Source organism: Chroicocephalus ridibundus, chromosome Z (assembly GCF_963924245.1).
Source record: "Chroicocephalus ridibundus chromosome Z, bChrRid1.1, whole genome shotgun sequence".
Lineage (NCBI taxonomy): Eukaryota > Metazoa > Chordata > Aves > Charadriiformes > Laridae > Chroicocephalus > Chroicocephalus ridibundus.
Window position 1 is genome coordinate 11,390,222 of NC_086316.1, and position 21,585 is coordinate 11,411,806.

General features: G+C 35.7%; 1 protein-coding gene across 1 annotated transcript in view; it reads left to right on the forward strand.

The window, feature by feature from the left end:
• The first annotated feature begins 1,102 nt into the window (after window positions 1-1,102).
• SHOC1 (shortage in chiasmata 1) overlaps window positions 1,103-21,585 on the forward strand; it is a 52,759-nt gene continuing 32,276 nt past the window's right edge. The window contains exons 1-9 of the mRNA XM_063320309.1: window positions 1,103-1,147; window positions 4,474-4,603; window positions 5,211-5,292; window positions 9,231-9,418; window positions 13,347-13,509; window positions 15,395-15,497; window positions 16,196-16,352; window positions 17,668-17,775; window positions 21,288-21,417. Coding sequence (XP_063176379.1) covers window positions 1,103-1,147; window positions 4,474-4,603; window positions 5,211-5,292; window positions 9,231-9,418; window positions 13,347-13,509; window positions 15,395-15,497; window positions 16,196-16,352; window positions 17,668-17,775; window positions 21,288-21,417 — 1,106 coding nt within the window. The remainder of the gene's footprint in view (window positions 1,148-4,473; window positions 4,604-5,210; window positions 5,293-9,230; window positions 9,419-13,346; window positions 13,510-15,394; window positions 15,498-16,195; window positions 16,353-17,667; window positions 17,776-21,287; window positions 21,418-21,585) is intronic.

Genomic DNA, 21,585 nt, shown 5'->3' on the forward strand with positions numbered 1-21,585 from the left:
ACCTTATTCCGTTTCATTTCTTTTCCTGAAACTACCTCTTTACCTCTGCTGCTCTTCCTTTTTTCTGCACAGACTCCTCTCAAGTAAGGAACCAGCCTCTAATTACTTTTTCCTCACTCGTCCCAATTCTGTTACATCCATACCTAAATTTGGTATTTCCAACACTGTTGCCTTGGCAATTTTAGCCTATTATCATGTTACTGATACCTACTGTTATGTATATGAAGATAGCGTTCTGTCACAAGTTTCCCTTAGGCCCTACAGTTCACGTTGGTTATATTTCATTTACATCATACACTTTTTGAATATAATTATTTTACTTTAGCCTTGACTCTCCTACCTAATTTTAATTAAGAACAAGTATTCTCTTACCTTATGCATACCTAAGCAACAGTATAGCCTGTTTCGCACTCATACCATATCTCTGTCCCAAGTATCATTTTCATCTCACTCCTGGTTCCCATCATAAGCATCAACTAATTTAGAGACCTGGTGTTCCAGCAGGACCTCTTCCTCACAGCTAGGCTATACAGTCACCTTTTCCCTTGTAAAACTGAAGGATATAAAAAAGGTCCCCTCATAAATACATGAGACAGTGAAAAGTTAATAGGTTAGAAAGCTGAACTGCTATCTTTAAAAGCTAATTTAAAATACATAAAAATTAATTCAATCATTTTATTTCTAAAAATTAGTGCTACAGGGAGGTAATTTGTATTGCTTAACATTCAGTTAATGGTTTGAAAGGTTCTCAGTGAAACAAACAGCAAGAGGCCAAGCTAAAAAAAAACCAAACCAAAAACCCAAAAGAAAACCAGAAGCCCAGTTCTTTTGGATAAAAATCAAGTGTCTGTGATCTGTAGTTAGCCTGCTACACCCTTCCAAAGGAAGACTACTGAATGCTTTGGGTATCCTTCCTCTATAGGAAATTCAGTCCAAGGTGCGTGTACTAGCAGAAATTATGAAGTTATTCTTGTTGAACCTTCTTGAACCTTAATTTCAACCTTCTCTTTCAACATTTTTGCCTGATATAGGAAGTTTTTAACTAATCCATATTCTGTATATATTCTAGACAGATGAAGTGTTGAAAACATCAGAAAATAAGATGTTTGCAGCTTTAAAGTATCATTCAACAGACTATTTATATGAGGTATAGTTTTATTATTTCTCTTAATATTCCAAAAGAAATATGAAGTAGTAACTGAAGCAGTAACTGAAGAAAATATTGAGTGCACATTAAAAAAAGATACAGAGAACTACTTTCTTAGGAATTCTGTTTCAGTGGGGTTGTACTGCATTTGCTGGGATAACATAGTGAAGCGATTACAGGTTTTTTAAATAAAAAATTAAAGTATGATTTTGCCAAAACTAAAGAGCATCAATTTTTTTTAGTGTCTGTTGCACTCGTAATTGTGTTTTATAGCCAGTTTCCTGCGTAGAGCTTTCATTGGAGAATGCACTGTGCCTTCTAATGCATAAAATTCAATTAATTGCCTTTGGAGAACGAATACAATTTTCTAGCTACTTTAATACGTATTAGGACAGTGATACACATACTTCAGTATTCCCTACTGATGATAGGGAAGAGTTTTTGTAATGTTTTAGTTTAAATTCATGGAGAACAGATGTTTTTTTCACACCTATAACGAGTATTTTGGCTTGATAGATGTTGATCAGTTAAGACATAGAAACCTTACGAAGTCTTGTTTTCCTTCCTGTCTACATCTGTGTGATATTACCAACCACTTATCACTGAAGCACACTATCTTACTTAATTGAGTTTGCACTTATTTACGTTTTCAAAGAAAAGCCATGAGCCAAATTAAAAAACTTCTCTGGCAGAGTGGTGCTTTGTCAAGAGGGGATATTGCTAGTGTGTAGGCAGAAGAATGAGGTAGCGAGACATGGTGCCTTCAAGAGTTCAGGGAGAGTGCAAGCCCATACACCAGTGCTCCTGGCACATAGATGGAGAAATGCAGCCTGGGAAGTGGTCCAGCAGTAGGACTTGTGGGTAAAGTGAGATCCACGTTATGAAACATGTTGCCCACATCACTTTCCTTATTGTTCCATATAGTACCTGTGTATGTGCCTAGTGTTTGTTTAGATTGTGGCAACCAGAACTTCTTTTTCTATTTTAATTCCAACAGTATGCCAGGTGTCATTCAATATTTGTGTGGAAACCTTCTCACAGTAGTTCCAGTCAGTTTGATCTAATTGTTTCTGTGTTTTCTTTGAATAAAACTAGATGTCTTAGCAAAGTATATTGTGGGCTGTCGTGCAAAAGAGAAGAATTACAATTCATAGCTTTTCTTGCCTGAATTTTTAGCAGTAGGTGAGTGCTGAGGGCAGAACGAATGAAAAGTAGTAGAAGAGAAATGTTCAGTGACCTGCCGAATAGCTGGTCTGCGACAGGGTGTGAATGTTGCTCTGTAATACTACCAGAAGAGGTTAATGGATGTGATCACACATTTAAAGGTATTACAGATCTCACTGTGCAAGGGATAAACTGTGCTAAAACTGCAGCTTCTTGTTCCACTCTTGTGCGTAACTTGTACCCTCCCACTAGAAAGTACATGGTAGTTAAAATGACTTTCCAGGCATCTGATACATTAACTGCACTTGCTGAATGCCTTCAATTCTTAGGAAATGCTAGAATTTGATGAGTGTATCACTCCGATTCCTGCATACATCTGGCTGAACTGGATGTGGAATCCTTCTCTTAATCATAGAATTATAGAATGGTTTGGTTTGGAAGGGGCCTTTAAAGATCATGTAGTCCAACCCCCTCTGCAAATAGCAGGGGCTCAAAGCCCTGTCCTATGTGACCTTGAATGTTTCCAGGGGATGTTAAAAATTTCTTTCTGATCTCTGTCATATTATTTCTAGTATTTACTTGTTCAGTAGTTTCTACTGAAACTCCAGCAGGTCATTCTTCTGTAACCTAAGAGTACTTTGGGAGCTTTTATGTCACAATCCTTGCAGCTTGTTTTAGTGAAGAGAAAAGTTGTCATCAGCTCTTTCTGTTCCTGTGATCTTCACCAGGAACTTCACTATCTGGACTCTATTTTATGATAAATGCAGTTGTTTTAGCAATAACTTCAATACAGATTACTTAAAGTGATGTATGGCCAGTAACATATAGAAGACTTGTCCAGTTGCCTGTAGTTGTCTGTTTTTACCTTCTTTGTTCAGAATTTGCAAAAGAGATCACTGGGGAAATGTCACACTTTGACTTGGGCAAGAGGGAATGCACTGGATTAGTATGGCGTTTATCAATTTTTTACAAGAGCCTTGTAAAGAAAAGATACTATGGTGGCAGGAGGTTTTGCCTTTTTTGTTAAAATTAACTGGCATTTACAGAATTGTAACTATCCCACAAAGGATTAAACTGAAATGGAAAAAGGATCTGTAATAGTGACCTCTCACAAACATGATAGTGTTTGTTCACATTGCTTCCCACTTTGGTTGGTTTTTTTTCCATTTTCTCTCTGCCTATACAGGAGGGTCTACAAGTGCACCAACAGCACTGCTCTTCTGGTAGAAATCCAAGTCAGTGAATTATTCCTAGTTTGTCACCTGAGATGTCTCATGGTAAAAGCTATAACTGGTTTGGCCCACCCGTATGCTGAAATGGGTGGACATTTCTAGGACCTGAAGCAACAGAGCTGAAGTCAGGCAATGGACCTAGAACTAAAGAGAAATTTCTACTGTCATTCATGATGTTCTCCACATTTGTATAGGTAGCTGCCCTTTCCAATATGCCTTTTACACCCTAGAATATTTGAGGACTTCTTTCTAAGGTATAAACATGTTAAATCCAAACCCCGGTATAAGAATAATTTTTCTCTGCTTCCTAAACTCACTGTTTATTCTGTGGTTCTGTGCTATTTATACAGTACTGTATGTGGGCTTGTGTGACAGAAGAACTGCTGGATAGTTTATTGAAGTTGTCTTCAGTGAAGAGTTACTGAAGTTGCCATGTTGACTATTTAATTCTAGAATTAAATTGATTACTACCATGCTTTTATTGAAGATAAAAGATTTTATGTAGGGCTTCTGTTAGCTCATAATGGCACTTGCAAGCTGAGAAGCTTTAGAATCTTATGAGAACTTAAAACAGCAATAGTAGGAATGATTTTAAATTGCTTCTTGTCAGCTTATACATGTCAGTTCAGGAAACAAATGCAAGTGTTAAGCACTTAAAATTGCACACATAAAGTTTAGGTAAGTGTAGCTAAGCATATGTGCAGTTTTGCATAAGCAGAAGTGTAGATTAAAAGTTAAATATCAAGTCAGTTGAATGTTAGGATCTTTTAATTCGGACTGGGTCAGTTTTACAAAAAAATGAAGTTTAAATATAAAATATGTTGTAGTAATGGGACAGTGGGACTGTTCAGAGGAACTGAAAAGGTAGGGCACAAAAAGAAAAAGAATTGAACAGTCTCATAATTTTTTCGTGTGCCTTTTTTTGTGCAGAGCATAGCAAGGCAGAAGTTTTCCATCTGGAGATTATCACTTTGCTTGCCTCCCTGTTTACATCAAGATGAAAAGGATCATCTCACTGGACTGTTTGCTGATGATAAGTATAGGAAGCCATGGACTAGAAGTAAGTTATATAGTCCTTAAGTTTTAGTTCAGGTTTAATGTGGATTAAAGGAAAAGCTTGTGTTTGTGCATAATATGGTAATATATGGTAAGTCTGGTAAAAAAAAAAAAGAAATTACAGAAGTAATAGTATGTCAGTTCATGCAGCTCTTGAAGGTAGAACGTGTTCATTGCCTAAGCAGCAACAAATGAGTAATGGATATTTATTTGTGTATGGCACTATAAATGAAGGTGATATTTGATTAGTTCATAGAGATCTTTGGAAAACTTTCTGTCTGGACATGTGGTTGTGGAAGAAAAGCAATTATCAGAGATAAGTAAAATACTAAATCTGATTAGGTGGGAGAGGTTTGAAAGATGATGTTGAGGTTTTGAGATGCGGAAAAAAATGGGGATTTCCAAGCATAGAGGTAAAAATATATATAAAAGTATTTGCATCTTTCTGGTGTATTTGCATTTACTTTTGCTAATGGAAACTAAAAGCATTGTTTCTTCTGTACATCCTGTGTGAAGTTTGGTTAGCCTCTGCAATGGTTTGATCAATACATAAAAATAAAAATTAATGTTAATATTTTCTGGGTGATTCTTTTTGTCTCTTCTTGTCTCAGTTACTTCAACACAGAACATGATCGCTATTTCAGTATTGGATCAATGGAAGCAAAGTTTATCTGTGGAGGATTTCCTGGAAAAGTCAGTAACCTTAAGTTAAAAACATATATGATTCCTTTGATATCATTCAGGTACTTTGTGAATCATAAGATAATGATGATACCAGAATATGGAAATGTTTTCTGACAGTAGCAAGTGTAGAGTGCCCTGGAGGCGTGCACTGTAGCAGACAGCTTAAAAATGGTGTTTTCACTAAAAGTATTGTGGTTTTATGGAGTTCTCTGCTTCTTTATCTCATTTTTGTAATAGCTGTGTAGTCTATTTATGACATTGGAGGAAGTCTCTGTAATCAATGCATGAACATGAAAGTAAACCATAAGGACATTTTTCCCCTCTCCTTCTCTAAGACAGTTATCTCTCATAACTGTAGATGAAACTATTCAAAGAATGGTATTTATAAATCTTTGAAAAGGTGTAAAAGGCAGCTATAAAAAGTCAAACTTGCATTATAGTGATTGAAGATAGATGTATTTATTTTAAAATTATCTATATAAAGTCAAAATATTTCAGACGAACTCTGAAATAGAGTTAATTTTAAGAACAGGTTTGCAAAACAGTCTTTACAGCATACATAAGACAGGAAAGAAAATCATGGTTCTGCAAACCAGTAAAATGGGTGTATTTCTGCTCCCAAACAATTGTCAATGTGAAAGAAATAGAGAAATTACATTTTTGGTTTTACAGGCCAGTCTAAAATCTATGCTATCTTCAAATCTTCGTAAAAAAATGGTTGTGAAGAAAACTTTTGGTTGCAGAATTAAGTAATCATGTACAGAAAATGCCGGCACCAGGCTTGCCAGTACCTTACAGTGGCACTCTTCTGTGATTTCACAATGATACAGTCTTTAATTGCATAGCTACATACTGTTTTTTCAACGTAATCCTCTGTTTATTCATGGTACAGAAATGATCATGCTTGTGGAGTGGATCAGGGCTGTGCAATGAATTGTACGGGTGTCTGTGAAATTCTGCCTCTGTTGTAGCAATGGAGAGGTGCTTTTCCTGTAAAAGTGGTACTACATGAAAAGGAAGCGCATAGCTTTTCAATAACATCATTACTGCAGGAGAAGAAAACAAGAATGAAAAGCACATAATAGGAAGGGTTTTGAAAAAAAAAATCTTTACCCTTCAGTTAAGAGGATAGTTAACTCTTTTGGTGTTCTTCTGTGCAATTATTTGATCATTAGTTAATAATAGAATCATAGAATGGTTTAGGTTGGAAGGGACCTTAAAGTTTTTCTAGTTCCAACCCCCCTGCCATGGGCAGGGACACCTCCCACTAGATCAGGTTGCTCAAAGCCCCATCCAGCCTGGCCTTGAACACTTCTAGGGATGGTGCTTCCACCATCTCTCTGGGCAACCTGTTCCAGTGCCTCACCACCCTCACAGTAAAGAATTTCTTCCTAATATCTTATCTAAATCTCCCCTCTTTCAGTTTAAAACCGTTACCTCTGATCCTATTGATACACTCTGTGATCAAGAGTCCCTCCCCGTCTTTCCTGTGGGCCCCCTTTAGGTACTGGAATATATATATTCCAGAGTATAAGGTCTCCCCGGACCCTTCTCTCCTCCCGGCTGAACAACCCCAACTCTCTCAGCCTGTCTCCGTAGCAGAGGTGCTCCAGCCCTCTGATCATCTTTGTGGCCCTCCTCTGGGCCCGTTCCAACAGGTCCATGTCCTTCCTGTGCTGAGGACTCCAAAGCTGGATGCAGTACTCCAGGTGGGGTCTCACGAGAGCGGAGTAGAGGGGCAGAATCACCTCCCTCGACCTGCTGGCCATGCTTCTTTTGATGCAGCCCAGGATGTGGTTGGCTTTCTGGGCTGCGAGTGCACATTGCTGGCTCATGTTGAGCTTCTCATGAACCAACACCCCAAGTCCTTCTCCTCAGGGCTGCTCTCAATTCATTCTCCATCCAGCCTGTATTTGTGCTTGGGATTATCCTGACTCATGTTCAGGACCTTGTGCTTGGCCTTGTTGAACTTCATGAGGTTTGCATAGGCCCATCTCTGAAGCCTGTCCAGGTCCCTCTGGATGGCATCCCTTCCCTCCAGCGTGTCAACCACCCCACTCAGCTTGGTGTCATCGGCAAACTTGCTGATGGCTTGTCTATCATAACAGACTCTCCAGAGGCTGTGTTTTCCTAATATTATGTTGTTCCTGGAGCTTGTTTGAAGGAAGTTGCATGCTACTTGAGGAACTGATTCTGGTTTTGGCTTTGTCAAAGCTCCTGCGTGATTTTGGGCAAGTCATTTGCAGTTCTCTCTGCAGTTATCCACTGCAGTTATGCACTGAATTTGCTCCTCTTATTGTCTGGAAGACCTAAAGAATATGAGTGCTCACAGCTGAAGCTGGTTGGAGAGTACTAGTGCTCTAACGCTAAAAATGCCAAATACTTTGAAAGACTAGGGGTTTGATGTCTTAGATTGGCACCCAGCATGAGTATCTTGGCTTTGTTCTAGAGAATGTAGATTATAATATTACCATTTTTATGGGAATCTTGTGAATATTAATGAGTTCTTTTTCTGTTTTTGTCACAATGCTGTTAGAAATAAAGAAGGTAGTGTATTTGTATTTAACTTGGGGTTTGTTAAATGGCCTTCAGCCATATGCTCAATAGTGGAGATAATAGCATTGAACATGTTCATTACTCAGTCAACCAGCGGATTTGAAAAAAAAATTATGATCACAGCTTTACCAAACACAGTACCCAGTAGGGCATAACATAGTGTTATTTTTTAAACAGCATCAAAATCCAGTTAGAAGTCCAGTTAAAACATTTCAGTGACTTCCTTTGTAACTTTCAACATTATTTTGATAGGGATTTTTAATACAACTTCTGCTTTTCTTTTTTGAAAAAGAAAAGCAACAAATAACTGGAAAATATTTGGTCCTTTGGATCCATAGTACTAGTCTTCACCCTTGGAATACAATATTTCACTTAATGTATTTTAAAATGAAGTGGGCTTAGTCTGTGTACCAGTTAAAAATTAATTGGACTGAGACTATGAGCAAGGAGTTAAACTTAGGAGGATGTGTTTGTGGGAGAGGACACCTGGCAGAAAAGGACATAAGGAAGTAAGTCTATAATTCCTAGAAACTTCCAAATGGCTTAATTCGATAAATCTCCTTACTAGCTTTAGTACATGCACTTAATTGCCATGCTTATTTTGATGATGAGACTCAACTGTCCATATTTCAAAGACACTGCTGAAAGTTTTACTTCATTTTGTAAAGATCTAATTGAAGATACATATGATAATTCTAATGTAGTGCTTTCTGTGTTCAGAACACTGTACAAACATAGGTGTATGACTTGAATATATGGATAACGTAGCATTAACATGATCATATTTTAATTGACAATTACAAATATTTTGTTCAGATGCATGATTAGCTCAGGACTATGATTTTTTTTTGTAGTCAAATGATTTTGCTACTTATTTGGCAAGCAGGTTTTTTTCCTGACGAATAATAGTAGTATTGAGATTAGTATGAAAAGTGACAGGAAAACGAAGTGGTTTTGTTTCTTCATTTATTCTGTTTCTCCATTTATTCTGTCTTTTCCCTATTGCAGTTACTGCTGTAATTGCAATTTCTGCCTGATTTTTGAAACAAGACTATACATTTAACCCAGCAGCAATTTTTTGTCATAAATGCTATGACATGAATAGATCTGATGCTTTTTTCCATCCATTATCCTTTTGTTCAGTTTAATGCTGGGGTTAAAGTTAAAGGACTTTGTCTTGGGGAAGAATTAAACATGTAATTTAACCATGGATCTAGTGAATAGTGATAACAACTCTGTAATTTCCAATCTTTTTTGGTGAATACAGTGATTATCAAAGTTCCTAGAGTATCTTTTTGAGTTCTGTTGATTCACTGAGGAGTCAGGGACATTATGAGAGTGCTTTTACAACAGCTTAAGTATCAGATTATTTTTTTTCTTCTGCTTTTTAGGAAACCTATCTCTTCTGTAGAGTTCTATATTGGTAATGAATTAATAGAAGTTATTCCAAGTTCGAATCCCTGCTCTCAGAATGACGTAGAAGGACTTTTTTTACTTAGGAATGTTTTTACAGAAGAATCCACCCAAGACAAATATTTGAAGACTAACTATGCCACTGAATTTAAAGAACAATGGCAAGGTAAAGTGTTTTATTCACTGTTTTCTTAACTTTTTATGAAGTCAGTTTGTTAACTTCTATAATTTTTTGTGCATGACCCATAGACATTGAAGAGATCATTTGGGTGATCACAGCCTTTGCAGTTGTAGAAGTTATAACCATTTAAGAGAAATTTATTCCCTGGAGAAGCAGGGCTTGTCTTAACAGTTCAAGAGAAATGCAAGCCAGAAATTTCAGGCTGATCAAATGTATGGCAGAAGGTGACAAAATGTATCACAATAAGTAGTTTTTACAGACATTGATCAAAATGCTCATGGTCCTTTGTACCTCAGTAAAATTAGATCCTTGTGACATTTTCCTTTACCGTGTCAAGGAGAGAAAGAAGTAAGCTTTTTTGGCTTTGTTGCTGGGATGAAGATAGTTCAAGCTGGGTAGTGTTCCTATGTGTTTTCTGAAATTTTATGATTAGTAGTGCCCTAATATGTATAATGAATTCTGATGACAGAAAACAAAATGTTGAGAAAGTGTTTGATTCAACACTATTAAGATTTATTATTTTGAACTATCAGTTTTATATTTTCAATACAGTTTTTTTTGTTCATCTGTCAATTACATTACTTTAGAAAAGGAAAGTAACGTAATCATGTACTAAGAGCTTTTCTTCCACAGTCATACAGAGGAGGCAGGTGGTTCTTGATACAATATTGTGCAAGATAACATTTACTAGGAACATAGTATCAACTATGCAAGTGCATTACAGTTAATAATTGAAAGACAGTAATCTTAATTAATCTGATTAAGTAATTACCTGGTTGTTTTTTTCAAAGTTAAGTCACGTATGGCAGAAGGTTTCAATAATTAATAAGCTCCCTATTTGGTGTGTGCTTATAAAGAGAATAAAAATAATGCAGATACTTTCCCATGTGTTAAGAGCAATCAAGAGAGCTAAATTTCCATGGAAAGGACTCTCTGAAAGAAAAAAAAAATATATAAGTTAAATTAAGAAATTTATAATTTTGGAAGTTACAGGTTATTATTGTGCTTAAACATAAATAAGCAAGCTAAAGAGTCTGGATTATTTTCTTTTTTAAATTATTCACTATTGTGATACTGGTTTATTGAATTAGCAGATCAATAATTATTTTTCAATGTAACTGATGTGTTACTGCCAACTGTTTTTCTAACTTTCTGTTAAAGAAGGAAATGTTAGCAAAAGTCTTGACTTTGAGCAAAAATTGACTTTTGAGGGAAGTTTTAAAAGCTGCCATTGTGAAAGATTTACAAGCTATTTTGTGTCATTGAGAACCTGCTAATTAATGCTAGCTAGTCTGCTAGCAGCTCAAAACTGACTAGGTTTCACTAAAGGCATGAAGATACATACAGAGAGCGCAAAATGATGAAATTTGCTGATAGATAAAAATTATTAGAAGAATATTATGGGTGATATGACATAATTATCTAACCTGTACTGAAAAAAAAATGAACATGGTATAGGATTTGAAATGTTTTTTTTCCAATAGAGGAAGGTTATATTTGAATTCTAAACAGCTTATTTTATTACTGCAGGAGGCTTTTTTCTACCAGCTTGTGCATATTAAAAAGTTTCATGGTTATTTCTTTTAATCTAACCCTGTTCTTCCTTTCAAAAAACAAAATCGATTTCTTCAGTCATTTCACTTTTTGAGGTGTAATACAAGAAATAATACATATAATACTTACGAAGAGCTGTTGTGTTTAAAGGTTCTTGTTTAAAGTAAATAAGTTTCTGAAAAGATTGTGAAGTTTAGTGTAATAGGTTATGCACACATTTAAAATGTAGCTGTTAAATTATTGCTGGACTATAACAGTGGAAAACTGTAAGTCAAAACCTGTGAAAAGTGAAGCCCATTGATTGGAAATGCTAGAAACTTAATTTTGTTCAGTCAGTAACTGTAGAGTTCTAGTCCTCTTCACAATTACATTATATTTACATTAGATTACAAACAAGTTTCCAATATTCAGCATGCTGTTAATTGCCTTTCCGTTTTGCATAGGCTGTCTGTTACGAGAAAGAGGTCACAGTGGAATGACAGCCATCTTTGTACCATTAAGCTGTTACGCTAGTACACGATAGCACTAGCAGTGAACCCCCCCATTCAAACATAAACTGAGTATTTGCTCCTTGATTGGTAAAGTACTTGAGGACATGCTTAAGCCTGTTAAAGTTCTTTTCTTAAGTGCTTTGATGATCAGAAATTACTGAATCAAAGAAAGTGATGATACTGCATTCAAGTTACAATTCTCAAAAATAAGCCTATTAAAAAATGTGGAACTGCGCTTCCTGAAATCACAAAGTGGCAACTCAGTTCGGTTTTGTACGGATTTCAAACACTGTTGAATTTCAAACTCTACCTGTTGCTCAAGTTGCAAAATTCTGTCTTAGGAAATCAGTTAGGTTTGTGATTGCACCTGTTCCACGTCAGGAGGGCACTTCAGTAAATGCGTATGTACATTCTTGCATAGGCATGCTTTCCTGATGTGGAGAGTAAGAGTTTAAAATGTGTTAAAATTAACAAGGAAATGCACTAATTACAATATTTGAATCATAGTAGCATAATGATATTAACTGAAAAAAACCTAATTGTTTTCATACACTTTAAGTACTAGAGCCACTTATAATAAAAAGATACACTAAAAATTGATATAATAAAAAATAATTAAAAGTATAGCTAAACTGAGATAATAAATGCAGATCAAGTTGTGCCTCATTTGACTGGATTTAGTGTTAGGATATTAGGAGATATGCTTTATTTGAATTAACAAAACCTAAACGAGGTATTATTTCAGGACAGCATGATCAAGTTTACGTCATTGAAGCAGTCTATATTTTCTGACTGATTTTAGTACCTAATTTTGCAGCCACTATTTGCCTGAATATTGCAGTGCTTCTTACTTTGTTTTCCTGGTTGCTTGATGTAAATCATATCAGAAAAGATGTCAATTTCTTTATTGGAGGTGCTTTAAGCTTTGTAGTCTCGTAGAAGCTTTAGCAGCCTCTCCTGAACAAATAATCTCATTAAACAGAGGGATTTTATAATGAGGCATTTATTTTTTAATTTATGAATTTCTTTATGGGGATCTGTTTGTGTTAGCAGCATAAAACAGTTTGGGGGGAACATAATCAGTATCTACCATTTCCAGCCACTAGGAAGGAAAGGAGGGTTACTACAGATAGGGAGTCATCCCGGGAGTGAAAGGGCAATGTGAGAATGAGGAGACTTCCATGTTGGTAAAAAATAAGGAAGAAGAACAAACTCCCTTTTCCCTTTATATATATTGTATACGTACAGTATGTGTGTATATATGTATTTGTATATTATATTGCAAATATAAAGGATTGCATCAAATAGAGTTGTGATTACTGCATCAGTTCTGTCTGATGGAGACTAGTAGTCTAAATTCAAAAGAAATTAAGGTCCATAATGTCATCTTTCTTGAAATCATAATAATTTGTAACCTATATTTTTGTCTGCTCTTTTTGTGAATAATTTTTTCTTGCTTCAGAATTAGACCATTGCATTTAGGTTTAGATGGTATGGAGATACTGCCTCATTCCTACATTAAAAATTCCACTGAACCAAGTTTCTCAGCCAAAACCTACCTCAAAAGTTCCTTTATCATACTTTGCAATGCAAACAAGGGAATGAAAAGAAAGTACCTTTTCTTTTTAACAGGTGTTATATAAAACAAAGGAAAAAACAAAAGAAAACCAAAGCTTATCACATAAACCATTAGAAGTCTACACTTTGTTGCATTTAAAGCTTAAAAATCTTAAAATATTTAAAGTAAAAAGCAGTTACTGTTTTGCTGACATTTACAGCATTGCAACACTTGCTCAAAAATTCTCTTTATTCTGATAATTCTTGTGTTTATATCGTTTGTTAATGTATTTTTTCTTATTTTCCTTCAGATTTATATATGGAAGAGGAACTTGTTTTTATTGATAATCTTGAAAATTTTCGTAAAAAACTGCCTACTTCATCTATACTTCTGAGCAGACTACAGTTTTTTCTAGTGAAAGATCCCCTTCTAGATTCTGAAGGACAGAATTTAACAGAAGAGAATATTTTCAGGTATCTACAAATTGTATAATATTAAACATAAGTAATGGTCTGTGTGTAACGCCATTAACATTTTAAATCTTCTGTTGCATGTCAACTTTTTAACTAATTTATATTTGCAAGAGGTAAAGACTTAGCTTTTCTTCTTACTTATGAAAAAGTTAGTAGGATTAAATTTATGTGCATTATTTAAGAAAACTGGATAAATGAAATTATGTAATTTTTACATTCTGTAAGTGTGAAGTGTGCTCAGGATATTAGTTTCGGAATACTGAATAAATGTCCATTGTTAAGGGACGTGATCCTCCCTTAGACTGACTGATTTCAAATAAATAAAATATCACTGAATTCAGTTGGGCCAGGGTTTTACACATCGTCCTGTGTTCCTTCTTTCTCTCAGTCATGCTGTCAGCAAATCCATGTTCTTACTCTGATGAACTGTATTTCTTCAAGTTCCAATTTTAATTACTCTTATGGGTTTTTTCAGTTTCATATTGCTCACTTGATTGAATTTAATTGAATGATGTCTTATGTCAGGAATTTGAGCAAACTGGTATATTAAAACAGGTATATAAGTTATATCCAGAATGTCTACTATTTTGTAAATATATTCATCTGTATACATACATTCATAAAGTCTGGCTAAATTTTGCACTGTTTTACTCCATGCGTGGATGATTTGTTTAGCTTCCTTTGCACTTGGTAGGGTTGCATGATTCAAAAGCAAGGCAAAGCAGATTTAAACTGATTTAACTCTACCTATATAGTAACAGAACAGGGTAGAGTGGGGTCTTTTACCTGTTTTTTCAAAGATGAGCCCTGATCTCTCGGTGAGTCTTGGATATAAGATTATGTGCACATGTGAGTACTGTAAATATCCAGCGAAGAAAACATGATACAAATCCTGCAATGACTTTCAGAAATACCAGTGACAGGAGAAAAGATATGCTAGCGTGAGCCTTTACAGAAATATCTCTGACCTGCCAATCTGCGGTTTACTAGCAAAGCTAGCAGCCTTCTCAAGGTGGAGTCCAAATCGCCTAGTGGAGCACACAGAGCATTTAGACAAAGAGAGACAATTAGGCAGATAAAAGATAAAATTCAATGAGCATGCCAAGGCTAGGTGTGGAACAATTTATACTCTTTAGTCTAAAGTATTTCTCCAGGAAAATAGTGGTGTCAGGGGCCTATGAGGAAGCTATCCCCCTAAAAAGTCATTACGGATTTAGTGCCTGTAATGGCCACGAGGGGCAAGCCAGATAAAAAGTTTTCTTTCTACTTGAAAAATCTTCATCCCTGTTCTGCTTGTATCCATGCTTTACAAAGGAAGTAGTAGCCTCGCTCCTGAATTTTACTTCTTGGCATTTTAAAAGTTTGTCAGTTAAATCAGGGAGCATACTTATTTTTTTCATTTTAATAGTGAGCACACTCTGCCTTCTTTGGTGCTGACTCACTCCTGAAAATAGAAACAAAAGGTGACAAGATAAAGAATGCCAACATTATAGATTACAGAAATTTTGTACATAGCAGAAAAGCTTGTCATTAGAAGAAAATTAGGTCTGCAGCTTTTGCAGAAAGCATTTTTACCCAACAGGCCTTATGCATTGAGATGATGAACAATTTAAATACAGGGGTTTTTCTGTAACTTTTTTAAGGCAGATCCCAATATTAAGTGGTTCTACTCTGCATATAATGTGCTATTTATTGAAAAATAATTTCAGTTAATTACACAGATTGGTACTACATCCCTTGGAATTGCTTTCTTACAAAAGCATGTATTTAGAAAAAAAAAAACTTTTGCTACATATATGGCTATGAAAGCTACTGCTAAGACTTTTAGTCTTAGATATGAAGTAATACAAAGAAGTCACTTCCTTTATTTTATTATCTTTTGAAGGGAATGTTTGACTTTCCAAAATGAAATGAAGATGGAAGAGATTTTAAAGGAATTGCAGGGGATTAAAGAGAACTTCTGTACTATATCTGTAAAAGATGAAGAGGTATCATCATGTTGTTTCTTACTAAGTACTATATTAGCAATTGCTTTATGTTATGCATAAGTGTTTGTTCACCTCTAAGTCATTTTACTGAATTCTTTTCCTACTCACCAAGTATTTGCAGCCTTCATTTTTCCAAAATTAGAAAACACTGGTATTATTTGTCGGTTTTTAATTCTTGGATGCTGTTGGGAATCTCCACTCTGATCAGCTGTTTCTCCTGGGACCTGATGTGTTGGCAGTGTTATGTAGGTTCTGTTACACTAAGAATAAAAATGAACCAGAACAGGAAACCATGACATGTGCATGGGACAGGGAACATCCAAGAACATTCTGGGAACTGGGTGGCCAGCTTGGCTACTTTTTTAAAAGAAGTAAAACCTACTTTTTGCTCCATTTTTCAAAATTCTAAAAAACAAACTTTCAGTTAAATAAACGAGGATTTTACATGATTGGGAACTGTAAATTCAGATCCACTCTTTAAACTCCACTGACTCAATTTGAAATATTGTAACACTATTTTTTTTCTCTGTATTGAGCAAAGCTTTGCGTATGCTTTGTAAATGTTGTATAACTTCTTTTCTTAAAAGCTCTTAGATTGGTTTACAATTAAGCTATTTCAAGATTTTGAAAAAGCTTTGACTGTACAGTAATATCAAAGGAAATTTACTTACTGTCTTATTGTGATTAATATTTTTCAGTATTTCTTGCTGCCTGTTGAGTTAGGATTCTGCAAACCCAGCAATGGCAGATCAGATTCTGTTAAGATTCCATCATATTTGGAACTGAAAGAGTTGTTGAATTTAGCTCCAGAAACTATGGCTGATGAAGACATGTGCAAAGAGGTGATCAAAGAAGGTGAGGGTTGGTTTTCTTAAATGCTTCACCTAATTTTCCTCTCATTTGCACCCATTTAACACAATCTAGCTCTTTTATATGCAGTTCACTTATGAATTACATCACAGCCTATCAAATGAGAATTTCTCTTTATGAGACTACAAACTATGCTATACCCAAATTTCTGAGTATTAGAAATGTCTCCTCAAGTTATCAAGGGGAATTAAACTATTTGCTATTTAGTTCAACCCATGGTTATGTTATAAACTTGGAAACAAATGTAACCTGAGCCATGATTCATGATATCCAGTCTACCATGAATATAATAATTTAGTGTTATGTTTTCTTATCCATAATTAAATTTACTTTCAGAGACATCTTAAGATGATTATATGCAGTGCAGTCATACCATAAAAATTGCTTGTGTTACTTTGTAACTGCAAACACAAAAGCAGATTTCTGGAAAAAAAGGGTTAAATATTTCCATGGATAACAGGAATATTCTAAATGGCAGTAATAATTTCTTTAAAGGAATTTAAGAAATGTTACTAAACGTTTCGATACTACAGATAAGTACAATTTTAATGACAGTTATTGGCTATTGGATTGATATCTATGACAATATTTTGTGTAGTTAAAAGAAAAAGTGCCTGAATATTTTTTATATTGATTAAAAACAATTTGCATTGGTTTTGGCAAACAAGTGAGGAAAACCACGTCTCTGGTGGACAGGAAGCAGCTCAAAGAAGCAAGATTCATGCTTCTTAGTGTCAAGGGTGTGTGCTGAATTCTTCTTCTGATATGGCTGCAGTTTGGAGTCTCTTAACGGAAGATAGTAACAAAACTTTTAAAAGTGTATATTTGGCTAAGGCAGTTTCATGTGCCCCTGATTCATTTAGTGCATCACAACCTACATGCCATGTTCCAAGCTGAATGACCCAACCCCCGCTTCAGAGGTTTAAGGATTTTTATGTACACATCAAACTATTATTATTTTTTGTTCTTTTTTAGTCCTTTTTAGTAGCAAGAGAATCTACATACACAAACTCCTGGTAGGCTACCTCCTTGCTCCAGAAAGCACAGCACTGTAGTTATAAGAACTTTGAATAGTTCAGATAATGACTATACTGTATTGGATTTTTTTTCTGGCACCTTAAAGGGACAAGACTGAGCACTGCTCTGATGAGATACAGCATTTGTGTTACTAAGCATAACTGTAATTTTTCAGAACAATATATTATGGAGATTCAGTAAAAAGACTGAAAGAAAAAAATTGCTCTGACTGGAAAAAGGAATAAATGGTTCATTTATGGCACCTTTTAAAATCTGTTTGCAGATCTCAAAGCAGAAATTACATATGAAATAGAAATTTCGAAGTACCGTCCCCTACCAGAAGAGGTTTGCTCCAGTAATAGCAGAAGTATGTTGGAATTCTGTGAGTCAGGTAGGAAGATCTACATAAATCAAAGGAGGATAAAATACATTACACAGAATCACACAGAATCACAGAATGGTTTGGGTTGGAAGGGACCTTAAAGATCATCTAGTTCCAACCCCCTGCTATGGGCAGGGACACCTCCCACTAGACCAGCCTGCTCAAAGCCTCATCCTTCAAGTGACTGCCCGCATATTCTCATATTCTCATTATCCCTCGTATTACCCCTCATATGGGAGTATATGCGCCATATAGACATAAGATAAGAATGTTTGCCCTGTGTAATCTTCTGTTTTGTAGCAGCGCCATAAGCAGGTGGAAGTGTCATCAACCTTTCAGGGGTTTTAAAACAGTTTCTGTTTTAAAAGCTAAACAGAACCAACTTTACAGCTTCTTCATATTGCTTTTTGCTGCAAGTGGTGTCTGTATCTTTTGCACTTGATGATTACCTTTTTAGATTTTTTTATCTAACAATTTACCTACCCAGAGAGGGCAGAGGAAAGTTAAAGGCAGATTGATTAAAATAGTGGAGTCAAAGAGCACAGTTCAAAGTTTGTTAAAGTCTTATGTAAATGCTTTCAAAAAAGGGTGATGGACGACAATCCAGGGAGAAGTACTGAGTTTATATCTTCTAGAGGTTCAAAACTCCTGTGCAGACATTTTAGTGTGCAAGTGGTTCAGTAATGCTATGTGATTGAGAAATTAAGTCACGTAGCCACCAGGGCTGTTTTCCACAGAAATAAACTGAAGGTGTTGAATATTTGCTATTGTTTATGTTGAATCCTGACTTCTCCTGCACTGGCATCAGGAAATCCTTTACATGTACCCACCTTTAATAACTTGAAAACTCAGTTAGGTATGCTTGTTACAATGCAAATCAGTGCCGGACAGGTTTGGTGTCTGATTGTTCAGTTAAAATTTCTTCAGGTTCCAGGAGTGATCACCTTTAATTTCATGCAGAAAAGCCTGTGCTGAGAGTGACATTTACAAATGGATGTGATCTGTGCAGAGTAGCAATACTTGAATGAACGTGTTCCTTTCATCCTAATGTGTAATCTATCTTGGAAAAAGTCTATCCATTATTGCATTGGACAGCAACAGTATTATCCTCCAGAGCACGTTCACTTGGTAGTTTTCCATCCAGCGGATAATAAAATCCTTGAGAAATTTTTATTTTTCTCTAGAGCAAGATCGCTCTTCTGGTCTAAGTTTCAATATGATTTAAACTGGACTGATAGTTGTCCCCTTCAGGCTAATGAAATCATACTCCTAATATTGTATTGTAGTGGGCTTTTGGTAGGAGCAATCGTATCAGCTTGAAATGTCAGATGGGAAAGCTGAAGGCAAACCTACCATATGTTTTCCCACCAAGACAAAGTTAAACTTAGTTTCCATCTGGAGATTATTGCCTAGCATGATTAACTGTAACCTGAATCTAATGAGCTGTCTAACTGTTCTTTACTTCTAAAGCTTTTGATTAACAGGAGGAACTTAAGCACAGTAGATCTGAGCCGTTTGGGACCCTTGTCCTCTATACAGTAATAACAAGTTGGCTATGATCTTATGTAAGATACTGTCCATTCTTCTGGAGTAGATGAGTGGTCAAACCACCTTGAATTGTTTTTAAAAGAAAATTATGGCATTAATCTTTATTGCCAGTTTGCTGGCTTAGCTCTGCCATTGAATGAGGCAAGAGTCAATCACTGGGGCACAGACAGCTTCCATGTCTTTTTTTTTTTAGGATATGCTCAGATCTGTAGGATAGAGACCTGCAAACCTGTACGTGCTGTGCTAAGACACTGTTTGCTAATGGAAGTTTTGATATCAGGTGTCAAATTTCAGCAGAGATACCCTACAGTCTTCTCCTTCTAATGAATTTTGCTATTTATGAGTTACCAGAAGGGAAATATGTTTGCTTGAACTCAGAGAAGAAACAGTCACAAAATAATGGCATTTTCTGTAAACATTTCGTTGTTTGCCTTCCTCTCCTGCTGGCTATGGGGATTGTTTATTGGAATGGGGTTGAGGGACAAGAGAATTCACTCAGTCATTAATGCTCTGAGAAGGGGAATGGCACCCTGAGTGCAGGCAGAGTTTAAATAATGTAGCTGGTCAAAATGTTCCAGTCTCAAAAGGCAAAAATAACTAGACAAGAACTAATATGAACAGTATTGGTCGAAGAGAAATAATTGCTTTTTTTAGATATGTCAGGAACTTTTGCTGTCCTGAGATCAACTGCTGTCCTCTTGAAAAAAAAGTGCTAAATTTGTTTCTCACCAGAGAAAACCATTTGTGAGCTGAAGTTCACAGCAGAAGTTCACTGAGCTTTTTTTGCTCTAAGTAAATGGGAAAGAAATTATACTGATTGGAAGTCTGTGTCTTTCTTTTGTAACCACTTTTATCTCTTATCTTTTTTGCCCCCCAATATGTACTGTACATTCTCTGGCTTTCTAACACTGCTTTATCCTTCCTGACGCACAATCTGCTTGTTAGGTCAGACAAGGAGCAGCTGTAAGCAGCTGGGCAGGTGGCTGATTCATAGCCTGCTGTGTGCCAGTTGGCCAAACAATGTGTGTATGGTGATTGCGGCTGCTTACTGCCTGTTGAAATGAATAGGGAATTTGTTACAAGTGTTTTTCCTTAGGGAGGCACTTACCTACTTACAATATTTCTGGCTGTTAGTTTTCACAGAACATGTAGGAACTGTGGTTTTTGTGACATTTACTTTCTGGAGCTTAACACGAAATATTATTGGAAGAATTCCAGAAAGATAAATATCAGGGTAATCAAGTAAACCACCAGTTTTTATGGAATGACACCAAAATCAATGAAGTTGCAAATTCCTTCTTAGAATAAAAAGCAATAATCCATTAAAATGTCTGCACTTAATATGATTGGCAAAAAGAAAGGTTGTGAAAAACAAGTTGCAGGGGACTTTTAACATGCCAGGTTTGTTTGTGTACTGCTTTAAAAAAATTGGTGTTGTAATTCATGTCAGTGGTCATCCCTAGAAATTACAATGAGTACTAATTCTGCTTGAAAGAGTAATTTTGGTTTTTAAATCCTGACTGACTGTTTCTGAAGTTCCTGAGTCCATTCATCTGAATGTTACAGCCACCACAATACTGTCTGAAGTCTCTCTCCCATCTAATTGACTTCATTTATGTGGGAACTGTCTAAGAAGGTCAACAGTGATGAACACTTAATATCAAAACCTCAGCCATAGTACCTGGTGATTTAATAATAAAAATCATTTTACATGGGAAGAGTATGTAGCCAGAACTACATTACAGAATGAGTAAAGGAATGTGATCTACAGATTGTTATTCCCAAACTGTCTGGAAAGTAAATGTGAATTGTTTGGGGTTTATTGTTTAAATACTGAATTGTCAAATGAAAAAATATTGTATTTTTATCCAAAACTTCACTAGTGTAAAATTTCAAATTATGGATGTTTCATTCACAAGTAGCTTTGTGATTTAGATTTCTTTTTTTTGGGTGGGGCTTTATGCAATTTCTAGCTAAATCCATTCCATATCTGAAAGATGAAATGGAAGTACCTTTAACTCCTCCATGCAGACAACAAAGATCGTGGGTTAATTTTGTGTGCACGGGACTTCAAGAAGAACCTATTCCTCTTTCAGGTAACAGGTAATTAAAAGTTTGTTCTCATAAATCCTGTCATAAATCCACTACATCATAAATCCTCAAAATTAGTACAAAAATAACAATAGTCTATTTGTGAATTGGTAGTTATGTTCTTTGAGACAGCTGTATGTATTTTGTGTTTTCCATGAAAGAAGGAATAGAGTGCATGAT